General features: G+C 47.8%; 1 protein-coding gene across 1 annotated transcript in view; it reads right to left on the bottom strand.

Moving 5' to 3' along the window:
- Nucleotides 1–20,315, bottom strand: part of RPH3A (rabphilin 3A) — a 184,272-nt gene that overhangs the window by 29,418 nt on the left and 134,539 nt on the right. Inside the window, exons 5-7 of the mRNA XM_004379062.2 lie at nucleotides 19,383–19,529; nucleotides 2,667–2,796; nucleotides 1,312–1,398 (exon numbers count right to left, since the gene is read on the bottom strand). Coding sequence (XP_004379119.1) covers nucleotides 1,312–1,398; nucleotides 2,667–2,796; nucleotides 19,383–19,529 — 364 coding nt within the window. The remainder of the gene's footprint in view (nucleotides 1–1,311; nucleotides 1,399–2,666; nucleotides 2,797–19,382; nucleotides 19,530–20,315) is intronic.

Raw genomic sequence — 20,315 nt, forward strand, 5'->3', positions numbered from 1 at the left:
AAATCAGTTTTCTACCTTTCTCCACCCTGCTCTGGGCCCCAGGAGGCTGACCAGTCTGGACTGTAGTCACTGGACTTCCTTGCCCTCTATTTCCCAGGTGGATGTGGTCAAGCAAAGCACCAGCAGGAGACTGGAAGCAGGAGGCAAGTGAGGTCAGGGTGTTTATTCCGCTGGCTCCCCTCAGGGGGCAGTGATGGCATTCCTCTACCAAACATAGTGCCTGTTAGGCTACCCCTGCCTTCCAGTCTTCCCTCCTCCACTTCTTCACCCCAGGAGTATAGCAGCTCCCCTACTACTGCTGTTCCTGGGTATTTCATCACTCCTTGCTGATTTCCCTTAACCCTTTGTAAACTGCAAGATTATTAAACTCTTCTTGATTGTCCTATTGGAGCATGTTATCTGTTTCCTGCCAGGACCCTGACTGATAATGACTGTGTCACTGGGACGAAGTCTCAAAGGTAGGAAGCTACTACAGAGGTGATTGGGGAGGAAATTGAGGGAAGGAGAAAGGATTTAAACAAACAAACAAAAAACAAACAAACTCACTGCCACAGAGTCAATTTCAACTCATAGTGACCCTACAGGATACAGGAGAATTGCCCCATAGAGTTTCCAAGGCTGTAATCTTTACGGAAGCAGAATGTCACATCTTTCTCCCAAGAAGCGGCTGGTGGGTTCAAATTGCTAACCTTCCAGTTAGCAGCCGAGCACTTTAACCACTGTGCCACCAGGGCTGCTTAGAAAGGACTTAACTGGGATAAAACGAGTAATAAAAAGTCAATTGCAAGGCTGAGGAAGAGAAGGATTCCATGGGAGAAAGAAACAAAGTAAAGAGAAAGAAAGTGCAGGAAAGAAGTGTGACAAGTAAAATATGAAGAGAGAATGAGAAATCGGGATGAGAAGGAAGTAAGGACGAGAGGGAGAAACGAGCTCCAAAGAGAAAGAATGTGAGGAAAGTTAAAAAAAAAGAAAAAGAACACCAGAAGTGGAATAGAGGGAAAGACAAAGAAAAGATGGTAGAAGAGGAAGATTCCGAAGGTGAGAAATCGGGAAGAATAGAGTCCATGAGAAGGAAGAGAACATTATCAGCAGAGGAAGGGAGAAATGAAATTCATCCAAACACTTTGGGGCTATTCCACCAGTGTTCACAGTGACCTGGTTCCCTTCACACCAATCCTTTATGACACGAGAATCAACCAGGTCTTCCAGCCTCTAACTGCCATCCTGTTTCCTTGATTCTGGGGGGCAGGAGTGTGGAGCTGGGCAAAGAAGGGAGGGTACCCCAGAATCAGTTGGGATCAGGCTACTCACCTCTCTCTGCTCGATGCAGATTTTGCAAAGCCACACGGGATGCAGGCGGTTGTTGGAGGTCTCTACCCCACACTTGGTGCAGACGTTCTGTGGACAAAACACAGCCCAGTGCACACTCTGAGCTTCCAGGGGCTGGGGACAGAGGCTGGATAGGGTGGCCATGGAGACCCATTCCCTCTTGGCGGACTGAAAGAGCTAGAACTCTCACCCTTTCCTCACACTTCCTTCTATGAGCATGGCCAGTTAGAATAAAGTTCCAATTTGACTTCCTCCCCTCCTGACATTCAATGACCCAACCAAATCATCAAATCATAAAGTTCCCATTTGAGTCTCGATTTCCAAAAACAAGAATCTGAATCATTCCCAAGCACTGGGTGAAGGAATTCTCCGACAGTCCCTGTGGGGTCTGAGGGTTCAGCAGCCACACACAAGAATCACTGACATGATCTTTTAAAAGGATTTTATTAATTTATTCCCTCTTTCTTTCCAAAAGGGATCTGAAGCAACACAGACTATAACTAGAAGTTCAAATACCCAAGGAGAAGGAAGTTATCTTAGTAAATGCCTTGACTGTGTGATGGAACATTATATTTTTGGCTGAGTTTCCTGGCAGTCAAGACAAACAGGAAAATCAAATAGGTCACAAAATTCTCACTATCTGGTTGACTGCAATGAATATGCTTTTCAGAATAGATAAAATTTCCCCAATATTCAATTCTAAATGCTAAGTGACATTATGGATGTCTCCAGCTGAGTTGTTCCCCTGAACTCCTTTCCTGGGAATTCAGCAGACCCAAGGACAGGTGTATTTCTTCCCTGGAACTGTCAAGAAGAAGACTGCTTAAGGAAAGAGGGGGAGGGTGAGAGAGCACAGGGAGATTCCCCTTCCAGAGCACATGCTCTTGAAGCTCAATAATTCTAATTTGGCTGGGGAAGGGCTTTCTAAGTCTCCTGTACCATAACCCAAGGCAAGGGAATGCTGGGGAAACCTTCCACATATACACGTGTATACACGTGCCCAGTATGCTCTTCAGGCTGACACATAACCTGCTAAGCCACAACCAGGATACTTGCAGGCTTAAGTACGGCTCGTGTCCTACCTCACGTTCCAAGTTCATCCTGGATAGAGTTCAGTTCCAAAGGGACAGAGGGGTAGAGTGACTTCTGGGGGAGGAAGCAGCATCTGGGTAACCTCTGAGGACAGCTGGGCATGGGGGCATTCTAGAGGGAATCATTCTGGTAACTATTCTGGTCCCAGCTCTATCTCTAAGACCTAGGACCCCCCAAGGCTCAAGCTCAGACTCTGGCCCCCCTGCAGGTGCTGAGTAGGAGGGTGGAGGGAAGGGCAGCGGTACCTTTTTACAGTCCTCACACACGACACAGGCAGAGCCCAGCATCCCCAGCTGTTCTCCACACAGTATGCAGCGGTTCACGCCATCCCCAGCCACATTCTTCCTCATGTTCTCCAGGCGGTCCACCAGGCGCCTGGAAGCAGAGACAGGGTAATAAGGACCTCATAGAACGGGGACCACCAGCACTTCCTTTAGTATCAGAGGGTCTTAATCGTCTTTAGGTCATAGACTCTTGAGTATCTGATGATGGCTGTGGACCCTTCCCCACATAACATTCTGATACATTTTTCAGAGCATCACAGACTCCTTCTCACACCCCTCAAATTCCATCTATTCTCCTGACTTCAGATTAAGAACCTTATCTAGTCCTTTCTCTCTCTCCTCACCTCCTCCAGGGAAGCTGCCTGATCTGTTATCTAATTGTCTACGTGGTGTCTTCACTTGGGTGTCTTTATTGGCATCTCAGACTTACGTTTTCAAACTTAACTCTTCATCTTGACTTCTCTCCATTCCTGCCTCTACAAACCTGCTCCCCATTCTCAGCAAATGCCACTATCATCCACTAACTTGCTCAAGCCAGAAACCTGGGCCATCTTAATTGACTCCGTCTTCTCTTAACATTCAATGATCCAACCAAATCATCAAATTCTATTGAGTCCACCTCCTTAACATTTCGGGACTCCATCCACTTCTCTTCATCTCCAACTCAACCAAGCTACCATCATCCCTCTCCTCGCTGACTGTAAGAATTGCCCAGTAGGTCTCCCTGCTTCATTCATGTCCTTCTACAATCTGTTCTCCCCTCCACAGCTGTGGTGATTTCTGAAACATAGATCTGATCATCTAATCCCCTTCCCATTGAAACCTTTAGTTGGTTCCCATTACATGCGACCTCCGTGTCTCTATATCGTCTGGTCTCAGCTGAAACTTCAAATCTCTTCTCCCTCTTGGTCTTGCTTTCAATGCTCTTGTTCAGTGGTTCTCCAGAGAGCAGCAGCAGCATCACCTGGGAACTTGTTAGAAATGCAAATTCTAGGGCCCCACTGCAGACCAGCTGAATTATAAGCTCTGGGGAGTGGGGCCTAGCAATCGGTGCTGTAACAAACCCTCCAGGTGATTCTGATGAGAACCACTGCTCTAGTTACACTGGTCTTCTTTCAGTCCCAGTTCTTCTAGCTGCCTCAGTACTTTTGTACATTCTGTTCTTTGTGCCTGGAGTACACTTCCCTCCGTTCCCACACCCCACATATTTGTGACCTCTCTTCCTCTCACACACACACACTCACTCACACACACCCACTTTATAATTTTCCTGGCTAAATTCCCCTCATCCTTCAAATCCCAGTTGAAATATCACTTCCTCTTGGAAGCCCTCCCTGACCATCTGTTTTATTTACTGTAATAGCAACCCTGTACTGCTCCTTCAGAGCACTTGCCACATTTGTAAGTCACTGTGAGATTACCATCATGACATACTTAGCTGACTGTGAGACCACCTCTGGTTCCCCCTCTGTACCACGAGTGCCACTGAGCCTCAGCTAATGTGCACACAAATGGCATGGGGATCTTGTGAAAATGAAGGTGGGGCCTGAGCTGCTGTATTTCTAAGAAGCTCCCAGGAGATGCCATGCAATGCTACTAGTCCCGGGCCACAATGAGTAGCAAGGCTATGCAATGATTTTGCCTGTGGGGCTCCCTGTTTAGATTTCAGGTGTACTGTTTTGTTTTAGATACTCCCTACCAGTTTGAAATCCTCTCCTTGCCCTTCCCTCCAAGGAGGCCTATCATTCCCATTCCAGGCCAGCCAGTGGATCCAGATGGAGCAGGATCTGTCCGCCCCTCCAGAGGCTGCGGCCCAGCTGTGGATATCAGTGTAGGAGACCCGATGGAATGGGGCTTGGGCCCAAACCCTCCCCTGGGTCCCTGGAAGCCCCGACTGGCAGCCACCTGAGGCTGGCTCTCCCCACAGGCCCTCCTGCTCCTGCCATTCCGTCACAGGCGCTCTGACTTGCAGTGTTATAAATAGCAGCTTCTCGTTTTGTGTGCCATTCAGGAGAGGAATTGCTTTGGCAAACGAAGCGCTGAAAGCAGCCTGTGGGCTCCAGAGCCTCTGCTGTGACCCAGATTGGCCAGAACTGCTTAAGGAGGCCGGAGATGCAGAGCTGAAGGCAGCCCGCCTGCCTCCTCCCCTCCCCCGCCACACCTTCTCCTCTCCTCTGGTGTCTTCCCTAGAAATTGTCTCTGTAGGATGATGGGAGGAGGCACTCACCAGTAGAGAGCCCCCAGTCCATGCTCTCAGCAACCTAGAATCACAGTTGTTCCTTGCCGTCAATTCCTACTTACAGTGACCCCATGTGACAGAGCAGAACTGCCCCATAGGGTTTCCCAGGCTGTAATCTTTACAGGAGCAGATGGCCAGGTCTTTTCTCCCACAGAGCCGCTGGTAGGTTCTAACCACTGACCTTTCAGTTAGCTGCTGAACACTTAACCATTGTGCCACCAGGGCTCCCAGAATCACAGTAGCTGATTTTTATTGAGCACTTACTATGTGCCAGGTACAGAGATAAGCACTCCACGTGGACATTCTTAATGCATCCTTCCAGCAGCAATACAAGCTAAGGATGATTCTTGTCTCCATTTCCCAGATGAGGACACGGAGGCACAGAGAGTTAAGTGATTTACCTGAGTCACACAGCTAGGAAGTGGTTAAAGGCAGGATTCACATCCAGTTAGCTGGCTCCCGAGTCCTAACTGCTACACCACACGGCCACCTACTTAGCTATGTGTCAAGCAGACCCATGGGATCTTCTAGATCAGTCTGATCTCTACCGTATTTGAGTCCCCCACCTCTCCCATACCAAAGGACACCCATTCATTGGCAAATACCAAAGTGCACACATACGCACAGTCACTCTCGCTAGTTCTCTCCCATCTGCCTCTCACCTCCCTGACGCTGGGACAAGACACCCAGCAGCAGCCCCATCATCTTGCTTTCCTAAAGAATCTTCAATATGGGGTTAGGAAATCTGGATTTTAGCCCTGGCTTCTGCCTCTCTGGGCTTCAATTTCTTCATCTGTAAGACAGGAGATGTTAAGCTAGACCAGTGGTTGTCAAACTGTGCTTCATGGAACTCCAGGGGTTCCACACAGTCCATTTAATGGCAGCCCAATTTAGTGGCATGGTGGGAGTGATTCTGAGGGGCTTCCACACCCAATTTCATCCAGAGCATGTCTGCATTTATGTCTTTCGTTTGGGCTACTGAACTAGGTTTCCTTTGGAAAGTTGGTTCCATGGTTTAAAAAAGCAGTTAGAAATTGACTGGAGCAGATAAACTTCAGGGTGCCTTTCAATACTATACAGCCCTGGTAGCACAGTGGTTAAGAGCCTGGCTGCTAACCAAAAGCTTAGCAGTTCAAATCCACCAGCTGCTCCTAGGAAACCAGATGAGGCAGTTCTACTCTGTCCTATAGGGTCACTATGAGTTGGAATTGACTTGACAACAACGGTTTGGTTTTTGGTTTCAATGCTACAGATGAAAATGAGAGATAATGAGGTGAGCTAAAGGAGGCAGTGGATGGCAATTGCATGGTGGCATTTTTTCTGTTCACACCTTGCTCTCGCCTATTTTCGCCTTCGTTTGCTGCCTTTTTCAGAAATGGTCAGATTTTGTTCTTCTCATCCTGCCATTGGGGTCCTGAGGCACAAACAGGGTGAGAGGCTTGTCTGGGGTCACTCAGCCAGGGCTAAAATCTAGTCCTGAGCGTCAGTAAATCATCTTTGTTTTTTGTGAAACCCCTGTGGCCTCCTGCCTCTAGTCAAGCTCAGGAAGAGAATGCAGAGTAGATGATCCCATTGCAAACTGCAGTGTGTTTTGTTAAGGAAACTTAGAAGCCTTTCCTGCCTCCTCTTGGAAAATAAGAGCTGTGGATTTGCCCACCATCTGCAAACCCACACGGCAGCCTCCTCACCAGGATGCCCACTCCTTCCGCCATTCAATCCTAAATGCCGAAAGACCCCATTAACAAATGTTGTACACAGAGGGTCTCATTAGCTTCTATCAGTGGGAGCAAATGTCACGGAAATACAACAGATTTAAGACCATTATTCCGATGTCTCAGCTCAGGGACCCTAGCTATTCATGAATCCAGTCCAGATCGATAAAGAGAGATGGGTGGGGGTGGGCATGGGCAGATGTGCCTTTTCTGTTCAGAGATGGGAAAAGAGCAGGGGGCCCCTGTAACCTGCCCATTTGGACACCCTCTCTGTAGCCCCAAATCATTTGACCATCCTGAATGGTCAAAGATTTTAAACTTGGAAATAAAACTTTGCAGGAAGAAAAGTCAAAATCTTGTCACGGAAGACCATGAGCTACACATGAGTCTTCCTCCTGGTGACAAAACACCCCTCAGCTTCTTCACTAAGCACCCAGAAGAAATGTTTGTTTCCACTGGTTGTGGCAGGAGAGCTCTATGTGCATTATGGGAGGTGCTCTCAACCCTCATTGCTTGACACAATCACCCAGAGAGCATTATAAAAAGACCAGTGCCTGGAGCCCCAACTCTAAAACTTCTCTGCTACAGCTCTCTTTCTCATGGATCTGAATATCAGTAATTCAACATGCAGCCCTGCTGAGAACCAGTGTATAGGGGAATGTTCCCAACATCTGTGGTGCATCTCAGTCACCTGGGGCAGGTGTTCAAAGTTCAAAGAATGATCCTGCAGGGCTGGGGAGGCGCCTGGGAACCTGAATTTTAAAGCAGCTTCCCTCTTGATTCTGATGCTGATGACCCCTGGCCCCACTTTAAGAAGCACTGCAGTCAGAAAGAAAGGGGTGGGGCAAAAGAATGTCATTTGGGGTAAGAATGCGACACCTAATATTACCGAAAATTTGGTTCATGGAAATTCTCATGTTACCTGGTAAAATGATCTCCTTACTATGTTAAACCCATTGCTGTTGAGTCGATTCTGACTCATAGCAACCCTATAGGACAGAGTAGAACTGCCCCAGAGGATTTCCAAGAACGTAATTTTTATGGAAGCAGGTTGCCACATCTTTCTCCCACAGAGTGGCTGGTAGGTTTGAACTGTGAACCTTTGGTTAGCAGCTGAGTGCTTTAATCACTGTACCACCAAGGCCCCTTTCGTTAAGTGGGGGAAAAATACCCAGGATGCAGATTGTCACCAGGGTGTGAGTTTGGGTTTGGAACATGTTCCTCTGAACACCTTCACTGGGTATTCTGGACAAAAACACCGGGAAGTAAACACCAGAACGTTCACAGCAATTGTTGCTGGGTGGTGGGATTATGGGTCACTTTTATTTCCTTCTAATGTCTCCGGCCTCCACATGCAGCACCCAATTAGTTGGACTTCTCAGCATTTTTTCAACTTTCTACAATCAGTATGTATTACCTCTATACTAAGGAGCCCTGGTGGCACAATGGTTAAAGAGCTCAGCTCCTAACCGAAAGGTCGGTGGTTGGGACCCACCAGCTGATCCCAGGGAAAAAATACCAGGCGATCTGCTCCCATAAAGACTACAGCCTAGGAAACCCCATGGGACAGTTTTACTCTGTCCTACAGGGTCGCTATGAGTTGGAATCAACTCGACGGCACACAACATCAAAAACCTTTATATTAGAGAAGAAGGTACATTTTTGAAGATAGACAATACATTAGGCCAAGAGTGAAAAGACTTGGGTTTGAATCCTACCTCTTACCAGGTCTACGACTTTGAGAAACCACTGCTTCCTGGGTGCCCCTTTCCCACACTGTAAAATGAGGTGCAAGGTTCCTCCCTAGAGCAATATTCAGGGAGTTTCTGATCCTGAGGCTGAAATACTAAGATTTCCCCTAGTGCTTGGACCCAATGGGACCTTCACCGAAGAGAAGACATTTGTGCATTGGCCAGCCTGGTGGTGTCTGCCTGTCTGATGTCTCTGGTCCCTCCACATTAAGTGCCCAATTAGCTGGACACTTTAAGTGGCTGTCACTCTCTAGTTAATGTCTTTACATGCCTGATTAACTGTACGACTACTGCTCGTGCTTAGCCTTCAGGGAACACATCCATCACCAGGCTGGGGAGCCGCTGGTTACAAAGAGAAGTCGGGTGGACACCTCCCATTTCCCAGAAGGCTTACAGAGGTCCCAGAAGGGGTGTCTCCCCTCCTCTGGGCACCAAGGAATGACCTCTGGAGGTAATAGGAAGTAGATTCCTGACTTGGTCAGACCAAATGGATGCAGATGGACTGTTCATTCATCTGACAAATATTTGTGAGCACCTACTATGTGCCAAGTAGACATTGAGAATCCAATGGTGAATAAAACAGATGAAGTCCCGACATTCTAATGAGAAATTCAGACATCATTTAAATAATCACCCAGGTGATCACAATTATACTTGTAACAAATACTCTGAAGAACCAGTACGGGCAGGTATGAGAACTCCTAACAGAGGGACATGACTAGTTAGGAAAGTTCTCAGAGGAAGTGACCATGGAGCTGAGACCTGAGGATCAGGAGGAGTTGGCCCAGTAAAGTGGGGAAGGAAGAACACTACACGGAGAGGGAACAGCATGTGTGAAGGATGTGAGAGACAGTCAGCGTGGCTGGTGGGCTGAGCAGAGGGAGATGAGGTTGGAGAGGTGGGCAGGGGCCATACCACGCAGGTCTTCAGTCTAAGAGTGATGGGCAGCATTCAAGGGGTTTAAGTAGAGGAGACTCCACTCTTCCCCCCATTTGGAGTTGACATATAGACATGTGAATGGAGCCCTGGGAGGCTCAGAGCAGTGAGAGTTTCAGATGCTACAGCAACTCCAGGTGGAAGGAGGCAGAGAGGTCTCCAGACTGTCTACACAAGGGGCTGTACCAGGCTCTTTGAACCCACAAGGCTGGTCTGAATGGGTCTAACTCAGTGATGGTAAAGTGTGCGCTGGAAGGTCATGAAGTGCCATCACACACTGGCAGGGTCCAAGGTGTCATGAGTGTATGAGTTTCCTGTCACTGCTATGCAAATTATCACACAGTTGGTGACTTAAAGCATCACAGATGTATTAGCTTACAATTCTAGGGGACAGAAGTCTGAAACAGACTTCATTAGGCTAAAATTAAGGTGTCGGCAGGGCTGTGTTCCTTCTGAGGTCTCCAGGGGAGAATGTGTTCTCTTGCCTCTTTCAGCCTTTAGAAGCTGCCTGCATTCCTTGGCTCAGCACTCCTTCCCCCATCTTCAAAGCCAGAGGCATAACATCTTCCAATCTCTCTTCCCTCTGACCCTCCTGCCTCCCTCTTACAAAACCCCTGTGATTACACTGGGCCCATCTGAATAACCCAGGATAATCTCTTCCTCTCAAGAGCTTTAATTTAATCACACCTGCAAAGTCCCTGTTGCTAGGTAATATGTTACATATTCCCAGGTTTCAGGGATTAGGATGTGGCCATCTTTGGGAGGCATTATTCTGCTCATCTGCCACCCAGGTTCTATTTCCACTGACTTGAGTCTGACTCAGATTTTAGCCTTCCTCTCCAGAGCAAGGTTTGGGCCATTCCTACCTGCCTGGCTGCGGATGCCAGACAAACCAAGCTTGGACTCTGTGAGGTCTGCTCACCTTCTCCAGGTGCTCACGCTCATGCCCAGGGACGTGTACACTCCTAATCTACATGCACGCCTGCACGCGTGCGTGCACACACACACACACACACACGCACACTTTCAGAATTTAGACATACAGGCAGTTATGCCCAGGCACGTATGGACTCCTAACCCACATGCGTGTGCACACACACACATTCAGAATTTAGGCATAGGAGGCAGCTATGATGCAGGGGCTCGGTGCCAGTTCTAGAGGGAGGTTGTCTGGGTCCAAACCTGGTCCTGGCCACCTTTTAGCTTTGTGACCACAAGAAAGTTACTTTACCTTTTGTGCCCATTTTTGAATCTGTAAATTAGGGAAAACAAAGTCCTTACCTCCTAGGACTGTCGTAAACATAAAACGAGAGAGTGTTTATAAAATGCCCGGAACATGGTAACTACTCAGTAATGCTTGCTGCTAATTATTTCTCCCGGAAATCTGTGACTTTTGTAACTCCCTCTACTCACATTGTTTCTTTGTAACTAGGATGTTATAGTCTAAGGGGCTGCAGTGACTGTAAATTGATCGGGCTCACATGTCTATCTTTAAACATACACATGGGTGAACACATGTACTCACATCAGGACACATATACCCACAGGCACACCGGTTGAGGCACATGTCCACATGCACGTGTAAGCACAGTCAGGATCTACATGCAGGAAAATGCCTTCACATGCACGGCTGTAGACGCCCAGCCCTGACTGGCTGTTTTCTGCAGACAAAGATATTAGCCAAGTGGGTGGCTGCCTGTCACTTGTTTGTTAAGCTCAGGCTCCCTTCAGAAGTCCAAACTGGCCTCAGAAATGTTCAGGCAACTGCTTTTGAGCTTTCAAACCAGTGTTGCTGCAGCGTCTTAATGAACGTAGAGAAGGCTAACAGATGAAAAATTGCTCCAGGAAGTAGGCTTCGTGCAGCATGCCACGAAGCCAGAGGATAACACTGCCTCCCAAGGTGTGCTGGGTTTCTGTGCTGAGCCCTGCATCAGAGGGGAAGACGAGTTCCACCAGATAACAGGATGGGGCCGGCGAGCTGTCTTTAGATGCAACGGTAGGCTGTGATTACACAATGATTCATAAAGATGCAGCCAAGTGGGAGAGCGGATGCCATGTGGTCCGTCTGTCTGTCTCTCTTGTGCACACACACACAATCACCAATTCCAGACTCATGCTGCTCTTTGCTTCACCCTAACTGCCAAATGGGGGGAGATTACGGTTGAGTTTATTAAACTTGGCGCTTTCTAAAGTCAAGATTGAACCTTCTGCTGTGAGCGGGGAAATGGCTGCTGTGACGGGGGCCAGGCCTGAGGGTCTAGCGCCGAGGTGTCTCAGGAACCTGTCCTTAAATGACTGAACCGCTGTCGGGAAGCCATGCGCTGGCATTTCAGACTCATTAATTCTCACTGTCGTTTGTGACTGTCACCATCTGGGGACTTGTAGATCCCAATCTCTCTCCTTGATGGATTGCTGAGAAGGATTCCTACCTGGGCCTCAATACTTTGTAGGGGGTCACCCTGGCTCAGAGTTGGGGAGCCCAGAGAGAAAGAAATAGCTAGAGAGCTCAGCTGGCCCAGCGCAACACCGGGCAAGGAACTGGGCCATTATTGAACCAGTGAGTAATAGTAATACCCGTTGCCGTCGAGTCGATTCTGACTCATAGTGACCTTATAGGACAGAGTAGATCTGCCCCATAGAGTTTCCAAGAAGCGGCTGGCGGATTCAAACTGCCGATCTTTTGGTTAGCAGCCAAGCTCTTACCCACAGTGCCACCAGGGCTCTAGTAATAGTTATTGTTCACGATCACTACCTACGCCAGGTGCTGTGCTAAGCAATTTACAGGCACTGTTTCCCTTAATTCAGCCACAACCCACGAGATCAGCTCTATTATTCACTCCCATTTTTCAGATGGGGAAAATGAGGCACGCAGAGGGAGTGTCACTTGCTTAAAGGCACACAGACATGAATGGCAAAGACGGGACGGGAAGCTAGATCCAGCTGCTTAGAGGCTGTTACCCCCTTGAGAGGAGTGAAATCTTTGCTTCATTTCAGTGCCTGTGGCTGGGCACTGCCCCTTCTTGTCTTAGAAAAACAGAGTTAAAAGAATGTCATGCTGAGAACCACAGGAGACAAGGGTCATTGTGGTGGGGAGGCACAAACTGTCCCGTTGACGGAAGAAGTGTGGGAGACTGAACCAGTTAACCAAGCTGAACATCTGAGACACCCTGTAAATTAGTGGATTCCCTAAATCCCCGAAATCACTGTCATTTGTCTTCCCTACCTACACTCCCAAAAGGCAATGGGATAAAGCAGGAAGACAGATTCGTGTTCAGAACCTGGGTTGACTATGTAAAGGCTGTGTGCCCTGGGCAAGTGTCTTAACTTCTCTGAACTTCAGTTTTCTTGGCGTAAGCAGAAATAAGAGTCTCTCTCTCTCTGTGAGGACATTATGAGGGTTAAATGAAATATAACATATATGAAAGTTCCCGGGACAGTGCTAAGGGGCCCCGGTAGCGCAACAGTTAAGCACTAGGCTGCTAACAGAAAGGTCGGCAGTCAGAAGCCACCAGCCGCTCCTCGGGAGAAAAGACCTAGCAATCTGCTCCCGTAAAGACTATAGCCTAGGAAACCCTACAGGGATGTTCTACTCTGTCATATTTGGTTGCTATGAGTCGGAATCAACTCAACACCACACAACAGCACAGCGCATGGCAATAAATGTTTCTTTCTATATAGAATAGCCGATAAGGGCTCTAATCCTGCAGCCAGCCAGACTGGGTTCACAGTCCTAGTTTTATTACTTATTAGCTATGTGACCCTGGGCAAGTTGCTTAACCTCCCTGTGCTTCAGCTGCCTCATCTGTAAAACAAGGATGATATTAACATGGACTACTGCATAGGGTTGTTGTGAAGATCACCCAAATAAATCTGTCTGAAGCTGTGAGCACATTGCTGGCACGTGGTGCTTTTGAAGAGTGGGCTATTGTTATCATTTCCTAGAAGCTGAGTATGGTTTCAAGAAAATTCTGTTTGATTCTTCTCTCCTTTGTGAATCACCCAGCAGAAGGGCTAGAGCAGTGATTCTCCAAAGAAATCATCTGGAAGTGTCTGGAGACATTTTTTATCACTGTAACTGGGGGTGTGCTACTGATATTTAGTGAGCAGAGGCCAGAGATGCTACTAAACATCCTACAATGCTCAGGACAGTTCCCTACAATAAAGAATCATCTGTCCCGAAATGTGAGTAACTCCAAGGTTGAGAAATCCCGGGCTAGAGGGACTTGGAGACCACCTGGTCCAAGTTCCCATTTTACAGATGAGAACAGGGAGGTCCGTGAGGTTAAAGTGATTCAGTGAGGGGCTTAGTCAGTTTGACTACTGGTTCACTGATTCAATGTGTAGTTATTAGTTCTCTCTTTTACGCTAATTGAGGAATTAAGAAAACTTCCATTTTCATCTTGTACAAACCTTCCGTGAAGTAGTAGGGTTCGATGGACACTAGAAAACACTGCCCCAACCCCTAGGAAAATGAAGTATGATTCAGTAGTTCTTAACATTGGAGGGGGATTCTGAGTTCCCTCAAAATCTGATGAAAGCTATAAATAGTTTTTCTCAAAAAAAACACATAGACACATGCATAAATGTGCTTATAACATGAGGATGCCTCCAAACCCCTGAATCTCATCCACAGAACACCCAGGACAGGTTAAAAAAGAGAAGCACTCTTTTAGAAAGCGGAGAGTGTTAAAGACCTGGCTTAGTGTCAACTTGTCACTCCACAGGAATAACGTCTACCAAAGTGGATGTTGCAAGTTCCAAGTATTATTCCTCACTTCTCTCTCTGTCCACATTTTTGGGAAAATTCTGTGCCAAAAGAGATGGGGATGAAGGAACTGGGATTGGTGGGGGGTATGATAGGAGCACAACAGCTTCTGTCAGATACAGGCCTCCCTGTGTCTCTCTGACTTCCTCCTCCATCACAGCGTCTGGACACCAAGGTTAATAACAAATTCTAATTACTTTTTTGGGCCCATCTGTTTAGGGGAGCTGACCTCAAACGGAAGCCACCTGGCTGCCTGTCCCTCTGCAGGCAGGATAGGTAAGCAAACGCCTTTGAGAAGGCCTCATGATGCTGAGGATCTGGACAGAAAGAAATATAATGAGGATGCAGGGGACATACCCCTGGGAAAGAAAAAAATGACAGAAACACAAACTTTCCTAGGCAAATGTTGAATTCCAGACTTAATATGTTCTATAAGTGCTGAGGACACCCTGTCCTCAAAGACCCCTGTCACAAAGACCCCTTTCACAGTCAGAAACAGTCAGTAGCCATGTTTGTATAGCCTGGCACCTCTGGCTACAGTGGATTGGATGAGGGGCCGGCACCCAGTGAGAGCTGGGCCAATAGGAATCCCTTCCCTGAGAATTTGGAGTTAGGACTAAGAGGAGCTATAAAAACTGAGGCAGTGTAGCATGGCTATCTTTTCTGACATGTGGGATGAAAAGCAGATCTGTCTTGAGGCTAGGATTTGTTCCTGCTCTCAGATCCCTTGAGACGTCTTTGAATCCACATATTAAATTGTCCTTTTTTGCATTATGTGGTAATGTCTCCAAAGACAGCCATCATCAGTGCCTTCCTTCCCTGTATGCATATGTCACTGTTCACATCAGGAGATGGGATCTATTTCCCTTCCCCAACAGAATGTGGTAGAAGTGATGTCCTGCCAGTTTCAGACTTGGCTTTTAAGAGGCCTGGCAGCTTCTACCTTTCCTCTCCTGGGATCCAGCTACCCTGCAAAGGAGCTCAGGCTAGACTACTGAGTAAGGAAAGATCACAAGGAGAGAGAGAGGCCACATGGACAACACTGAGCTACCAGACCTGAGAGTGGAGCTTTCTTGGATGATCCAGCCCAGCCTGCCTACCAGTTGAATGCAGCTGAGTGACCTCAGCCACCACAACTTGAAGCAGAAAAACCACCCAGCTGAGCCCCTGCTTGAATTCTTAACCCACAAAATCATGAAAAATAATGCATTGTTGTTGTTTTAAGTCACCAAGTTTAGGTGGCTTGTTTTACAGCAATAGATAACTGAAACAACCTAGCTGGAATTAGTTTTCTTTCTTGCAAGCAAAGTGTCCTAAGAAAATCTGCCACAGTCAGAACCAGCAACGTTTTCTGTCATACTTAAGGTCGCCATGAGTTGACAACTAACAATAACAGCCACAGTCAAGGCATTCAGAATAAACTCTGACACCCCACTTAGCACTTAAGTAAGGAATGTCGGGGCAAAATGAGGCTATTTTCCCTTCTGGCTATTGTCTCTCCCTCCAGGGATGCTGAGGAGAGCAGGGCTGGGGGCTGAGGAGTGAGGGAAGGTTTGGATACACCTTGAGCAGAAGGAAATGGACTCCGGGGAGAGAATCAGCTCTGGTTTGCTGCATGGCTTGGGGTTCCCCAGGGGCTTCCTGGGGCGGCTACCTCTAGCAGAAGTGCCCCAGGGAGGCAGAGCCTCCTGGGAGTCTGAGGGCCACTGTCCTCTAGAAGACTCTCAGAGGCAGGGCAGCATGGAGATCAGCTCTGGCAGTTTTGCAGGTGCAGACAGGTCACTAAGAGCTGGAAAGAATCACTAAGCCAGCACTGAAGGAGGTCCACCTTCCAAAACCTCCCCTCCAAACCTGAGCTATCACAATTCCCAGGTTCTGCAGAGCCTAGGAATTCGGGATGGGCCTTCAGGAACAACACATCTAATAGTTAAGAGCACAGTCCAGAGAGTCAGCCAGCCAGAGTTGGGCATCTTGGCTCTATGTGACCTTGAGCAAGTGACCTAGCCTCCCTAAGCCTTAGTTTCCTGGATGGCAAAATAGGCATAATAATAACATGTGCTTCATAGGGTGGAGAGGAATGGTTAATGAGCTAACCCATAGAAAGGTTTTAGGTGTAGTACTTGGCACATAGTTAGCGCTCATTAATGGTACCTGTTATGACGATTATTTATCATGCTTGCTACAATGATTTCACACCTCTCCCAGACGACTTTTACTTAGGTCACACAAAAGGAAAATCAGCTTCACAGAGTTAGTGTGAGGATGGCACAGGACCAGGCAATGTTTCATCCTGTTATACATGGGGTGACTATGAGTCGGAACCAACTTGACGGCACCTAACAATAATAAGAACAACATTTGCTCTAGACGCACAGCCAACGTAACATAGTGTGGAGTCCTCCACCAGACACCCTAGATATTGTCGAGTTGAGCAGGAATGATCCTGAGAATCAGACTGGTCTGCCCATTTGACAGTGGGGAAACTGAGGCCCCAAATGCTCATTAACTGACAGCCTCAGGTTCTGAAGGGGGAGCCCCAGATGACACCCCACCTCGCCTCACCCCATGTCTGATGCTTTGCTTCCCTTTCATCTGACTCCACTCTGATCCCCTCCCAGGAAAGCGTGGGTAGAACAGGAATTAGGGCAGGTTGGAGCTTATAAGACACAAATAGCCTTAAGTTTGCCTCTGGCGATGCTACCAGCAAGGGCTGGCTGCTGGAGGGTCCAATGAAACAGCCACGGCCAGAATCTTCCCTGAGCACCGTCCCCACTCTGGGAAATCAGGTAGAAAACATACCAGCCAGCAAAGGTACATTTAGTCACCAAAGGCTTGGCCAAGCTTCTCTGGAAGCATCTCAACATTCCAGGGGAGCCAGGGGCTGCTGGAATTCCAGGGCTTGCCAAACAGGAATCACGGGGCATAATTCTAGAACAGAGGCCTCGGCCAATGTCAACAATAGAGCAAACTCACTGTTAAGTAATTGCTTCCCTTCATTGGGCATTTACTCTCTGCCAGGCACCATGATTATCATTTGCAAGCTAATTAAACACTCAGCAAGAAGTTTGTTATCCTCATTTTGCAGATGTGGAAACTGAGGCACAGAGAGGTTAAAATAGCTTACCTAAAGCCATACAGGTAGTCAGTGGCAGAGCTGGAATTTGAATCCAGGTCTCTCTGACTTTGGGACCCCAGCTCTTACCTACTATGTTATCCACCATGACACCAGGTTAATCTAGGGAATTTGGCAGGACTTGGAGAACAAGTCAGGGACCCCATGTACCCTGGTCCAGAACATTCAAGCTGAGATCTTCTCAGTCCACAGAGACCCTCTTAACTCTGTACAACTTAAAGGGAGCCATGTTTGTACAACATGGCCTGATACCCATGGCTGCCGCTGATTGGATGAGGGGTAGCACCTGACATAAGCCAGCCAATCAGAGTCTCTTCCCTGGGAATTTGGACTCTGGATTACAAGACTCTAAACTTTCCAGTCTCTTGGCAACAGGAGATGTGGAAAGGAAGTGGGGGGAAGGTAGGGGCAATCACTTTCTGCCATGCTGTTCACTCATTCATTCAACAAAGATTTTACTGCCAGATATTGGGGATACAGCAGTGAACAAAACAGGAAAAACCCTTTGCTCTCAGGAATCTTATAATCTAGTGGGGGAAGACATACAATAATCAAATAAACATGTAAAATATAAAAGATGTTAGCTGCTGGTAAGGGCTATGCAGGGAAAAAAAAAAAAAAAAAGGTGAGTGGAGATTTTGCTTCCAAAATCAGGCTTTTATTCTTAAAATCCATACCCCTCCCTCCTGCAAGGCTTGAGGCCCATTGTCATGTGAAGTGAACATACAGACGCTCACACACACACACACACACAGTCACATACCCAGCCCTGGAAAATTTTCCGTTCCTGATACATCTTCAAAACAGCAAAAACAAAAACTCAACCCTATAAGCAGGCCCCTCAAGACAACTCCCCTCAGCAAGTGCCTGAAGAAGCTGATGGAGGGTTGAGCATGAAGCTGACACAGCCTGTGGCAGGTATTTGTCATTCGTCAATAGTAACTCTGAGTGAAATTACCTGCAGGGGCTCAAATCAAAGGTACCCACTTCCTGTGTATTTGTAGCATTACTTTCACCTCATTCACCCCCAGCTGAGTGCGTAGGGAGGGTGTCAGCAGGTGGCAAAGGCTGCCCCTGGCAGAAAGGCCTTCAGGAGGGACCTGGGGATGGAGGCGGAGGTATCAGCCCATTTCCACCTGTGCCGAGAGCCTCCCTAGACACACTCACTCTCCTTTCCTCCTGGTAACTCCCCCTCATTTCTCTCGCTTCAACCATGCTCACACTTTTCCCCACTCCCCCTTCTCAAGCCCATCCTCATACTGCTGCCTTTCTCTCCCATCACTGTCTTTGCTCGACTGTGTCATCCTCTTACATAACACAGCCTTCCAACAGCCCCTGCTTCATTTTCTCTGCCCTTTGAGCCCCACCCTTCTCTTCCCTACCATTTAGGAAACACTTAATACTGTCAGTACATTCATCACCTTGCTAAATCCTCACAACCACCCTGTGGGATGATTACTGTTATAGTCCCCTTTCTACCAGGAAGCAAACTGAGGCTCAGAGAGGTGAAGCAATGCGCCCAAGAGCCACCACAGGCAAGTGGGGAGCTGGATGGAACCCCAGTCTCTTTGAGTCCAGACCCACTGGGTTAACCTCTGCTGCCTTACCTCCGTGCTGCCTGCCCGGGTCTTACAGGATCGGTTTCTCCAATATGGTTACAGAACTCATTTCAAAGGTGCTCTCTCTTTTATACACAACTCTCTCTCCTCCTCACCCCACCCTGAGCTGTGCATCTGGCATCTACATGGACAGTGTTTCTAGAACATACCTCAAGGAAGCTGTAATTGACTATGACACCCTCTGCTCACACTCCCCTTCCCAACCTCTGGTGACAAGCTCCCATTTCCCTTTCAGAAGACTTCTACCCTTCCCCTTCTTTAAGCCATCCCAGCAAAGAAGCCCCCTGCCCAGCCAGCCCCCAGCCCTCTCTCTCTCGTCTATTCCCTATTCTCCTCTTCCAGCTCTCCCACCTCCTGGGACAAGGATTCCAGCTCTACCTGGGTGGATGGCCTGGCAAGTCACAGATGACAAGTCCCAAAGGCAGGCCTGCACCACCCAGCACAGGCCCTGACAAGAGGCCCTGGGGCCTGGTCCTCATGCCCCAGTGACTCTCGGAATGAATGGGAAATGTCAGGCCTCACCCGATTCGCTCTTGCTCCATCTCTTCCATCTTCTCAGCTCGAGCGATTACCCTGTTGATGATTTCCTTCTCCTCATCTGTCAGCTCTTCCTGCTTCTTCTGTCTGTCCGGCTGGCCACTAGGGTGGACGGACCAGCCTGCCTGGAGCCTGAAAAGTAATTTGGGAAGGAGTGAGGCTGGACAGGAAACCCAGTAGACAGTGTAGTGATTAGGCAGTTCAAAGCCCTGCTGGGAAACTCATTGGATGGGAAATCCTGAGCAAAAGAGTCATGTCTCTTGCAGTCTCAGTTTGCTCATCTGTACAATGGGACACATATACTTCCCTCATAGGGTTCTAATGAGTTTATTCCTATTAAGTGCTTAGCACTCGATAGACAATCTGTAAGAGGCATTTACAGAATGCTTATGGAAATCTGGAGGGTAATGGTGCTCTCAGCAGAAGATTCCAGAATGGTAGACTTCTATAACTGGAGTGGGAACAATTCTGGGTAGGTGGTTTGAAGCTCTGAGTTTTAGGTTGACCCTAGCTCCTGTCCAGCACAAAGATATTTTGTCTGAACCATACAATGTGTTTTAGAAATTTAAACTAGTTGTCAAGTAGGTTTATAAAAATCACTTGATTTTACAGAGACATCTAGATTTGCAGCCCCAAAGGCTTCTGTAGCATTTTGAGTTCAGCCCCTAATCTTCTTAACTTTTTTACTTTAAAGCAAACCCTGACATAGTGCCTACTGTGTGCTGGCATTACCTCATTCAGTCCTCACACCATCCCTATCTCGTGCCCACGTTACCTCATTCAGTCCTCACACCGTCTCTACCATGTGCTCGCTTTATCTCATCAACTCCTCACACCTTCCCTACAGTGTCCGCGTTACCTCATTCAGTCCTCACACCTTCCCTACAGTGTGCCCGTGTTACCTCATTCAGTCCTCAC

The sequence above is a fragment of the Trichechus manatus genome, unplaced genomic scaffold, assembly GCF_000243295.1.
Source record: "Trichechus manatus latirostris isolate Lorelei unplaced genomic scaffold, TriManLat1.0 scaffold00061, whole genome shotgun sequence".
Lineage (NCBI taxonomy): Eukaryota > Metazoa > Chordata > Mammalia > Sirenia > Trichechidae > Trichechus > Trichechus manatus.